The sequence below is a fragment of the Metopolophium dirhodum genome, chromosome 1 (assembly GCF_019925205.1).
Source record: "Metopolophium dirhodum isolate CAU chromosome 1, ASM1992520v1, whole genome shotgun sequence".
Classification (NCBI taxonomy): domain Eukaryota; kingdom Metazoa; phylum Arthropoda; class Insecta; order Hemiptera; family Aphididae; genus Metopolophium; species Metopolophium dirhodum.
The window spans coordinates 48,612,606-48,625,474 of NC_083560.1; the positions used below are offsets into that span (position 1 = coordinate 48,612,606).

Sequence of the window (12,869 nt, forward strand, 5' to 3'; positions counted from 1 at the left end):
TGTTGGGCAATTATTCTTTTGGATATCTTTGATAGTATTATGACATTATACGTATAGGTATATTGCAAATCCGATCGATCTAAATTATGTCATACACATAGGCGTGTACAACAGACGGATTTCTTAATGTAATATGTACCCGCGATCTATTTCCTTTGTCGCATTATATCCGATAGATTAAAAACATTTTATAGCATGCGATTAAAACATATATCAAGGATTCAAGAATCGATCCTCCGATTTCATTGGTTGGACCGAAATATTATCGCAATATATTTTTTACATAATTTACCTAATACGCTATAATAACTAATAGTAATTATAATCACACGAGCTAGAGATTGTAAGGAAAATATTTAATGTATAGGCACGTATTTTTTCATCGTCCTAGTACAAAATTATCTATTATAAAATCATAATATTAATTATTACTTTATAATAGGTTGGCCTTTAAAATGCCAATGTACAAAATAAATATTGTGATTTATTTTGAAAACAATAAACTCGTTGCCAATTTTTTGCTCGCTGATGGTTTATCATCTGTGCAGACAATTGGTATTCTTGGTGAACGTTGCAGCGTTGGTGCAAACAGTGATCGGTGGTGATCAACCACGCAGCCGATGCAAATTACAATTTATTATTTTATTATTGCATACCCATTACCTATATAGACACGTAGGTATACGAAAACAAAATATTTTCATGTAGGCATTTGCCTCGGGTACCGGATACGTCGATAGTAATGGCTAAACACTTTTCTCTGGTAGTCAAAAATATTGGCTAGTGATAACGAATTTTGGTAACTCTAAAATTATTATTTCATGCTGTGTCTGCTATATAATAGAGTCTGCGCACGCATGCGACTACCTGCCACTCTAGTGTTCTGCAGTGTTTCCACATACCATTACGTTTAGCCTATAGCAGGTCACGTGTAATAGTATTATAGGCATACGATATATCAAACATGATAATAATGTATTATAGCTGCAGGTATCGTATCGGTATATTTACTATACTTATAACTCGGTGCAAGTTTACACAATATAACATACGTATTAAAGTCGTGCGTCCTGCGCGCCGCAGTACACGAGAGTACAATATAATATATAAGACAAAATATATATTTACCTGAGAGTATTATATACACATGGTGATAATAAGCCGTAGGTATATAAACAATAAACACACAAATATTATTTCGTCATCGCGAACGTACGGCAAAGTCTGCAACTCGTGCCTGCATATGAATTTAACGGGACGTAATATTCTTATCTCGGCGTATATTATACCGTAGTCGTGGTATGCGTTCTCCGCGGAGGGGTTATATCATAGTATATAGGTACATTATGCCGTGCGGGGACGGGGTCGACGGGCCTTCCAGCTCGGTCCTCGCGGTCCCCAGAGAAATTTAATACTCAGCGTCAGAGAACTTTGCAAGTGTTTATTTTTTTCTCTCTCTTTCCCCCTCACTCGACACTTCTCTCGATCGTTCGACAGTTCGTACTGCACAAGCCTCGAACACACGTGCATCGACCGCGGGCACTCGCATCTATAGTATAATATTATAATAATATTATTTTATTTTCAGTGGCGCGAATAGGAAAAATTTTCAGGGGGGGGGGTAGGGGGTATCTCAAGCCCCGAGAATTTTTTTCTATAAATTATTATATATACATTATAATATATGTTATATGTTCATAATATGTGCACACGTGTACTTTTATACGTGTGCGGTCAACACGACGATTAGGGACCGGAAGTCGACGCATTTGCATAATATATTTTGTCTTTGAACGGTCCGAAAAGTGTAATATAATATTACAGCTGCATCGGCCAATAATTGGTACAATATTTCAGTCATGTGTATGTCATGTATAATACGAAAAATCATAATCGCCGCGTCTGCAGGCCCATTTTTATCGCGTCTAATAATAATATAATATTATCTATATTCGTAGTGTTTATAATGGACTTTGCATATTGAATGGCAAATAATATAATATACGATAGCCGGTGTAATTGGTTTTAAAAGGTAGTTATTTTGATATTTCAATCATCATTAATTTTCCCGCAGATAACTAAACTAATATACGTATAGACTATAATATTGAGCGTTAAACTCTTATGCGGTTATAACTCGTGCGCTGTAACACGATAATTTCCACTTAGCCAACCTACAATTACTATAATATTTATATGATTTCGACTTCGCGAATTATATTTCGTACCGTTTAAATTCATTTGCATGTAGCAAGTATATAATATTATCATTATATTATTTAGCTGGCAGGGACGTGCAAAAATCTACGTCTTCTCGCTAATAGTTTCGTCGCTTTTTACAACACGCGTAATAATATTATAACTAGATATGTACCATTATTGTTATTATTGTGTGCACACATATATATATACATGAACAGCCAACGGCGGCGCGCGGTCAGTGGTTACCCCGGTGGTGCCGACACCGTTTGGAGATACCTACCTACCTATATATATATATATATATATATATATATTGTTACCGCGTTTCGTGAACGTGCCGTAATAACACTCATTAAGGAGGTCTTAGAGATCGGAGGGAAAAAAAGAAACGTTCGCATGCGCTCTCGCGGCTCACATATATATATATAAATATATCTACTGCGCTGCATACACGTCACGAATCGCGGTATTCGTTTGTGTATATATAACGTAATTTAACGGCCGACCGTGCCGAAGTACATAATATTATATTCGACGTAATTATAAAATTCGAAATTTTCGGCGAAAATAAAAAATTGCTTTTTTAAGTCATTGTGTCATATGCATACGCGCCGCGCGGTGCACAATAGTATAATATTATTCGTAGGTATACACTGCGGTTGTGACGGCCACCGTAATCGCTTCTCCTGCGAAAACGTATTTATATAGGTAGGTGTAATATGTACGCAGCGACTGGTCTATACCGTCTATTACCTGCCTATCTTTTCAAATAAAATAATCTATACACGGCGACGACGTCGCATCGCTGCAGCAATATTATAGTCCGAATCGTCGAATTTAGAACCTACCTACCCATAACCCGGATATGCGTATAGTGTGACTTGGCGAACTGAGCACGATAACACTACAAGTGTGTGTACATATTATATTCCTATTTTTCGTGTGTGTGTGTGTGCGTGATTGTGCACTGCACAATATATATCGTATATAAAGCAGATTCTCGTCGGCACATAATATATAACAACCATAATAATAGTAATCAGTGGGAATAAGTTTTATTTTTTTTTTTATTTTGTGCGTGTGATATATACCGCGTCTTAATGATGCCTTTGATTTATTCGCGGAAAAACACTTTCGGCGGCTTTATATGCATATAAAAGTGTTCCAATCGTTTTCAGTATATTATTATTATACTGCACAGTGCACGGGTGTAGTAGGTATATAAGTACTACAAAAAAAAAAAAAAAATATGGAATAATATGCATGATGTATTATTGTATAGGTGTATAATATATAAGATTAACCCGAAGTTAGTCGCGACAGTGTATATTATTCAAGGCTGGGCATTAACGAGTTAAAAAGTTTAAGTTAAGTTGAAAAGTTAATTTTATTTTAACTTTTTAACTTAACTAGTTACTTTTGGCTTTTCATCAACTTCACCGTTAACTTACTAAATTTCTTTCTTAATTAACGTGAAATGAACGAGTTAATTTTTCATTTTAAGAAGTAAATTAAGTTAATTAATTTTGTTTTTGATTTTATAATATTTCACTATTTCAGTCTATTTCGTTTTCATGTCAAAAATATGCATCGTAAATTGTTTAAAGTTAAAAATTTATATCATTCGAATCTTTTTTTTCCCCTTTTTGAACCGACGACGCCTCGGGAAGATATCTTTCGAATCTAACTTATATGGAAATACTGAATGAAGTATTAACACTATATCCTATAATTTAGTTTTGGGTTGGAAAAAAATTAATTGCGTCATATAGACAAATTAACTTTTTTTAACTTAATAAAAAGTTATCAAAAAGTGTGTATTAACTTTTAACTTAACTGAGTTAACATATAGTTAAATTAACTTTTAACTTTTAACATTTTGTTATTGGTGCATATTAACTTAACTTAACTGAGTTAAACAAAATCATTAACTTGCCCATTAATTAGTCGCATCGCGGCCTTTTCGACCACATTATATTTTTCAATAATAAAAAAACGTAATTCGTATATTTTTTTATAAATTTTATCAAAATAAATAATTATTTCTTACAATTTGTGTAATTTACATATTATTATTATAGTTATAAAAAGTTATACATCTTATACATCAAGAAATGGATAAAAAATCAGGAATTGTACGAATTATAATATTATGAAGTCTCGTGGCAGGCAATTAAAGTTTTCACAAACACCCTCGGCAGCCTGCCAGTTGTTAAATTCATATTTTAGAATATTATTAGATAAAGTATTTTTAATAATATTTGTAAAAGTCATATTGTGATTGAAATGTAAAATGTATATGTTTTATTCAAGATGTAAAAAAGTGCAATAATTTCAATTATAGCGCGACTTACGTAGGGGTATTATAAGCAGTCGATGGCTCCACGGGGTAGGGAAGGGTAGGGTATATAAGCTCTTGCGTGGTTGCAACCCGCAAATTATAATATTATATGTTATATAACTATTATATCATACGAAATAAGAAAATAAATAAATATTTTACTACCTATATACAACAATTATTGTCTTTACACCAACATTTCAGAGCATAAGTATGATACAATGTATAATAATATCAAATATCGACTGTATAATATTATATTATATTTTGAGGCACCATATTTCTAACGATAGCAGAATTTTAACTCTAATTGCTTTTGCCATAACTATACATACATGATTATTTTAAGTTCGCTCGAAAGGTATAGGTATACATAATAATACATGGTAAAAGGTTTTCAAATTTAATAAGTCGACACCCAACCCGTTCATCTGACCTAGAAAACAGCAACTTACACCCTGCAGCTTACACCCTGCAATAATGCGTGCGAAAAATGTCCGCTATTTTTAATGTTTGTTTACCTCCGCGTCCAACTACATTTGGATCATCCAGCTGTGTTTTATTAAGATGTTCCATTAGGATTTATGTTTTTTTATTTTATTTTTAACAATAAATTGTGTGCCTTGAACGGTAAAAGTTGGAGAAATATTATACATATATATATATTATTTTTTTAATGGGTCATTCTATTGTGAAGCACAAAAGCGTTATTTGTACGGCTTAAACCTCGGGCGGACTCGACGGCGCGTAATATACATCCACCAGTATATCTTTATTTAATTTAATTTTTTTTTGACCCCATACCACTTGGAAATATACAATTTCCGTCGAATAAAAAATGTATGATTGTAATTACTTATTTAGAATTTTGATATAGCCTTGTGTATTATAGAGCCCGTTGTTTCCTCAAAAAAAAAAAAATAAATAAATAAATAAACACAAAATACGGTCTACCCGACTACTCCTCTGCCAAAAAATAAAAATAAAATGTTCGCTTTTTATTCGTTTGAATATTAATTTATTTGATGTTTTGCTACAGCCACACTGTGAATACTTGACATTATAATATATCCTACAAAATGACGCATTTTCTAAAATTGTTTATTACTATTTACATTTTACACAATTGTTACTATTTATTAATTTAGTGCACTTAACATCGATCGGCCATAATATAATATATAGAGAATATATATACACGCTGTCAAATACGAATATATTATAATCTCTATAGCTGATTTACAATAATTACTATGCGATATCTAAACAATAAATCAATTGGTAACAATATAATATTATTAACAGCTCAGTGCCTCAGTGGTCTTATGTCACATTTCTAAACACAGTGTAATCGATAACACAGTGTTGTATATTTCTGTATTTGTATGAACCAATATACAATATATACCTAATATAATTGTTAGTTATAAGAATGGTTTAATAAAATATAAATAAAACAATTTATCTCATAATGTAATAAATTTGATCTGTGGTTTCATTTTGAAAATCATTCATGTTTATATATGTTTCAGTTATTTATTGTTTATATTTGATAAACACTTTAGGGAGGTATATTATGGTTAATAGAAGAACAATAATATTTTATGTTATATAGGTACGAGGTACTTATCCTATGTGTTAATATAAGCTATAAACAACCAAACTATGTATAGGTATAAGCTCGTTACTCGTTGCATAAATACTGCATTCACGAAAAGTGATCACAACATATTATAGATCAAGGACAGTAACCGAACCTAGAAGAACCGGTTCTGGGACCGGAACCTTTGAAATATTAGGAACCGGAACCTTTGAAATGTTAGGAACAGGAACCTTAAAAATATTAGGACCCGGAACCGGAACCTTTAAAATATTACGAACCGGAACCTTTGAAATGTTAAGAACCGGAACCTTTAAAATATTAGGACCCGGAACCGAAACATTTATTTTAATAAGTTAGGTACCGGAATCAAACTGGAATTTTTAAATTAAATAGGTTCTTTTATAGTTTTAAAAATAAAATAAATGTATTTAACATAATTTATAATGGTATTACTGTTTTGTGTATAAACTATGTATTATCATATGAGTTTTCTAATATTTCTCATACTATTAATTAAACCAGCATTCCGTATAGGTATTTAAAATTATTAAACTTTTCGGTGCCTATTATAATTATCTGGAACCGGCAACGAAATTATTTGGAACCGATACCTATTTATTTTTTTATTTTATCGAATAACCAGAACCGAACCGGAACAGTTAATTTATTTTCGGAAAACCAGTACCTGAACCGATACCGATAAATCCAAAGGTTCCAGTCCCTATAATACAGGTATACAAATACTAACTAGTATGTCATAAAACTGCATTACGGCGGTAAACTCGTCATATATATATATATAATATACTCTTACACATTGGCTGCATCGCGGTTAGGTATTGCAACATAATATTATATTATTCATTATATTATTATACCTATAGTATTATAATATTATAATATATACCCATTGCGGACCGGTATAGCTGCGCGTGCCCTCGGTGCACTGCAGAAATTCTGCACTCGTATATATCATGTATTACAGACAGTTATAGAAGTATAAAAGGTTTACCCGTTACGCGTTATTATGTGCACTGTGTATATATAGGTATACAATATGCACCTATATGTGTGTATGTTATAATAAACATTATGCGGTGAGATAATAATGCACTCGCCACTGCAGGTTTACGGTCGTGTGTATATATATAGGTACAATATGTATTATTGTAAACGTATACAACTATATATTTATAGGTATATCCGCATAGGCATTGTGTGTGTGCGAGTGTGTGTGTGATCTGTTGATGTGTAAATAGGTACATTGTGTACTTATATATTATATACGTATCATGTTTGTAATATATACCTAATATGTATACTTTTCCGGCATCACACTCGCGTGTACAGACTTTGTTGACCTATGACCTTGTGCTATATATATATATACAGCCATAATAAAGAGGACTACTAGAAGAGACCCTTTTTTCATGGCATTATTATATTATATCATAATGCGTGTATACATATATAATAGCATAATAACGATAATTCACAGTAATAATGCTATAACGCGCGCGCCACAAAGCGTCTGGCGCATAATATATTGGTAGATAATCGCACACAGAATAATAATAATAATATATAGGCTGCAGTTTATAATGTATAGGTACGCACGAGAACGTTAACGTACCCAAAGGTTTATACGAATATTATAAAATGATGCGAAAAGAGCACAATAAAAATAATAATGTGGTATACATAAACGATGATGACGACGACGTGTGACTTATTCGACGGGGCCTGCGGTTATTCGTGTGCAGTATATAGGTACCTAATATACCATCTGTATATTATCATTCGGTACCACGGACAATAAAGAAATGGATAGGACATTACGTCCTATCGTCTTATCGGCGACGAATGAATTTATACTAATTGAAGCCAAATATAATGAAACAAGTATATAGGAACCTATATCAATTATCTGATTATCTACATATATATAAATATATATTATAATCATATCTATTTACTATAGAAAAGTGTAAACAAACGGCCTCAATTTCTTATCTATGTTGGACCGGTGGACCGCAAAAGTGCTAAACCAACACAATATAATCAATATGAGTCATCGTATGTCCATTTCTTTACTATACCTATCTGGTGTTCGGTCCTATGTAGTGGCCGCGCGAAGGTCGGCGCAGCGGAAAGCGTTTGCGGCTTTTGTTGGCAATTTTTTTATCCCGTTTCCAGGCACAAAAATTTCCGGCCAATACACCGGCCGGTCGAGTGGTGGGGAGCGAGGGGAATCGCGTCGTTTTTCGTCCGCCGTCAAAATTTTGGTTTTAACCCCGAACCCGGTCCGCGCTCTCGGAGGACCGTTCGTACGGTGAGCGGGGCTCGGGGAACCGGCCCCCGCGCGTCCGGTGTGCGGTGGTGCGGTGAGCGACGGTTCAGCGGCGGCAGTGGCAGGGGAGGGGGCTATACGTCGTGCGGAAAGAAGGTTAGGCGTGCGCGGCGGTCGCGTAAAAATATGGTTCACCCGGTGGTGGCCGCCCAGCGGCCGTGACGTCGCAGCACCCGATTGGCCGGGGAGGCGGTGCGACAATCGATACGTACCTGCGCGCGGCTCGGCGGGGAGAGTGAGCGCGCGGAACCCCCCCCCCCCCCCCCCGGAACGCCGCCGAGCCGTAGCCGCCGCCGCTAACGTATCGCGCGCCGCTCTAGTCTCGTTCAGCCGTTCGCGTAGTCGCACAACGGCAGTCGTACACGTTCAACGCTCGTTCCGCACGTACACGCGCGCCACCACGGTCTCTGTTTGTTAAAAATTCTCGCGCGCGCGTGTGTCTCCTTACGCCGCCGCCGCAGCCGTGTGTTCTCGCCGCGCCACACACATGACACCGTTTGTCCGTGCGTTGATCGCGTGTTCGTCGTCGCCGCATTCGTCGTAGTGTTTATTTCGTTTACCCGAACGCATCAATATTAAAAATATTTCATTTTATTTTTTCGTTATTTTTTTCGTTATTACGGTCCTAGAGGATTTTCGTTCAATTTTTCGTGTGCTTTTCGCGTGGATGACACCGCTGATCTGACCAGGTCGCGCCGCATCAGCTGCCGACGACATCGCACCGCCGTCGCCGCACCACCGCGGGCGGACACAGTCGCGCGCGCCCGTCGCCCGCGTTCTCCACCACGCACGGTAAATACCCGACGATAATTGACAATAATCCGTACCCGCAGTCGCGTCGCCGACCGCACACGACCGCTGCAACGATAAATAAAATGCTAATGGACGCCGAAATCAAAAACTGTTCCGGCCTGTTGGCGGGCGGAGTGCACCACGCTTCGGCACACATGGGCCACACGTACGGTAACCTCAACCAGATGGGCATGTTGGCCGGTATCGGGTCCGCGGGCGTCGTGCTCGGCGGACCGCAGGGTGGTGGACAGCAGCCGCTGTCGTCGCCTCCGCCGTCGCAACAGCAACAGCAGCAACAACAACAGCAACAGTCTGCGCTGCACCAACAGCAACAGCAGCAGCAACAACAACAGCAGCAGCAGCAGCAGCAGCAGCAGCAACAGCAACAGCAACAGCAACAACAGCAGCACCATCAACACATGCAGGCCGCGCACCACCATCACCAGGTAGGCGGACACGTCGTCGGCGGTCAGCTGCAGCTGCCGTCCCCGAACAACAACAACTCGTCGTCGGCCAACAAAAACCAGAACGTGGACCGCGTCAAGCGGCCCATGAACGCGTTCATGGTGTGGTCGCGTGGACAGCGCCGCAAGATGGCCCAGGAGAACCCGAAGATGCACAACTCGGAGATCAGCAAGCGGCTGGGTAGCGAGTGGAAGATGCTGACCGAGACGGAGAAACGGCCGTTCATCGACGAGGCCAAGCGATTGCGCGCCGTGCACATGAAGGAACACCCGGACTACAAGTACCGGCCAAGGCGCAAGACAAAGACTTTGATGAAGAAGGAAAAGTACCCGCTACCGGGAGGTGGAGGCCCACTGTCCCTGGGAGGTGCTGGCGGACAGCCGTGCGACAACTCCGTGGGCGGCCGGAACGCCGTTGCTCAGGTATCGGGCGTAACGCAGCAGCAGCTTAACAACAGCCGGGATCTGTACCACCAGATGAACGGTTACATGCCCAACGGCGGATTCGGCATGCACCACGACCCGAATCCGTACGCGCAACAGCCGTCGCCGTATGCATCTCACATGGCCGCCGCGTCTCAGGCCGCCGCTAGTTACCGGTACGACATGCCGCAGATGAACAACAACGCGGCCGCGGCCGCGTCCATGCACTACTTGAACGGCAGCTACAACCTGTACTCGGACATGAACCAGTACCAGCAGGGGCCGCCGTCCACGTCGCACAGCCCGGACAGCATCAAGTCCGAGAGGATCTCGCCACCCGTCCAGTCGGGTGGCCACTCGCCCAGTCCAAGGCTGTGCCAGCAACAGCAGTTGCACCAGCAGCAACAGCAACAGCAGCAGCAACAGCAACAGCAGCAGCTGGGTGGCAACGATCTGCTACGCATGTACATGCCGCTCGAGTCCAGGCTGTCGGCTGCCGCCCAGGGACACCAGCAGCCCGGCGGCCACAGCCACCCGTATCTGTCGCACAGCCAGCAACAGAACCTCGTGCAGCAGGCACACCCGCACTCCATGTCGCCCGATCTCCAGATGGGCCACTTGGGCCATCACATGTAAACGACGCGTCGGCCAGCCAGCCAGCCAACCGTTTACATGCCGCCGCCGCAGCTTCCTCCGCATCGCCGTCGACATCATTCTCCTCAACGTCCACGAGCGCCGACTGCACGGACAGCCCACGAAGGACAGCGCCGCGCGCTCATGTAAGCCATATAAAAAAAAAAACAAAAACAATAAAAAATTCAAAAAAAAATTATTAAAAACTTATTATATACATTTAACCGGCGCAAACGGCGGGCAAACATTGGTCTTGTTCCGCGATCTTTTTCCCGCCGTTAAAGATTTTTTTTTTTATGAATAACATTGTCATAATAACGATTAACATAACTTTTTAAGTGTTATACTTGCCCAAGTCGCGAGTAGTAGATGTGTCAGTATAATGACGATTATTTTTTTCCTAGCTTTTTTTTTAATTTATAATTTTGATTATTTTTCAATGAATTGTTTTTGAAAAACGTAAACGCGTGTCGGCCGCGTGAACCATAATAATAATATTTATCATAATAAAAAACCAATGTCCTCGAAATTTGTAAAAAAAAAAAAATGAAAAAATAACTCCGCTTAACGAAAAAAAAAAAAATAATTAAAAACCGATGACATTTTCGTCTTGCCTCCTGTGTAATAATTGATAATATTTTTCCGTTATTGTTATTATGTGCGACGACGTGTCGAAAAACAACGTGCTTAATATTATTATATATTATGCGTGTATTGCGATATTTAATAGTACGCGTGATTCCTCCCCATCACCCGCCGCGGGTACAATTTTGATTCGAACGCACACGAAACGACTCTTTTATGTATCTATACATTTGCTTTGTACATAAAAGTGTATTTTTTTTTTCTTGACGAAAAGAAAACAATTTAAATAAAACTACACCGCCGGCCCCACCGCGTACACCTTTAACAATATATTTACATTAGGTGTAATATATTAATATTATTATAATATTATGTGAAAAATGCGCGCAAGTGAACAATATTATTTATAGGTACCTAATCAATACCTACATAGTGTTTCGGCCGAGTCTGCGGCGCGGAGCCGCCCGAGATTGTGCCATAAACTTAAAATAAAATCATAAAATTAAAACGCACACACACACATACATGTCTTACAAAAATTTGTAATTTGTAACTTTCAAAAACGAGAAAATGCTCGCCGCCCCTCCATTATGTATCGAAATCCGTCCTACCCGCCGAATTCCTCCTCACGACGACATCGCCGTAGTATAGTATTTCATATAATACTATATAATATTATGATCGCACGTCAATTAAAATTTCGTATACATACCCTCCCGTGTGTGTGTGTACAATACATGTACACAACAACAATAAATTTACGAAAACACAATACCTTCTTTGGCGGCGCAGGCCCCGTCAAAATATCCTTAGATATTTTAATATAATATATAAATTATAAGGACTCGCCGCTCGCTATAATTGCAGCGTGTACTACATGCATAACACTGTATAATATCGTTACAGGTATATATCGTTATATTATAATATTATATTGTATGCGATAACATCGGCGGTCAGACAACACGCACACAGACTTACGGCGCGTAATCCGGTAAAACAAACGGAATAATAATAAAAAAAAAAAAAACAAAAAAAAAAACGAATAAAACACGATAATAATAATAATAAAAATGAAAAAAAAAACTGGTTACCCGTCGTCCTCTCCTCTGGCCGACGCCGCCGCCGACGCCCGGGGAGAGAGAGAGAGAGGCGCAGAACGAATAACGTGTAAACGTATACCTATATATACATTATATTACTACTATTATTATTATTATTACGTGTAATATGTTGTATTCAATTAGTGATGTGTTTTATTACTTTATTTTTTTTTTCCCCGATTTTCAAACGAGATCGTTAGACGCGGGGCGTGGAAGGTGTGTCTCTTACACGCACACACAAAACAAACCGCCTTAAACCGCGGCGATTTGTTGTCAAACACGGCCGGCGAACGCGATTGTTAACCCGTGTAAGTGATGGGCATCGAAGTCGTCGTCGTATATCACCTGTTCGAGCATTATTTCGCCGCCGTCC

At 38.8% G+C, this 12,869-nt stretch overlaps 1 protein-coding gene across 1 annotated transcript; it reads left to right on the plus strand.

Annotated features, from left to right (window-relative positions):
• The first annotated feature begins 8,834 nt into the window (after positions 1 to 8,834).
• LOC132933579 (transcription factor Sox-2-like) lies at positions 8,835 to 12,435 on the plus strand. The gene has a single exon (XM_060999847.1). The coding sequence runs from the start codon at positions 9,372 to 9,374 to the stop codon at positions 10,809 to 10,811; it is 1,440 nt and encodes a 479-aa protein (XP_060855830.1). The 5' UTR covers positions 8,835 to 9,371; the 3' UTR covers positions 10,812 to 12,435.
• Positions 12,436 to 12,869: the final 434 nt, after the last annotated feature.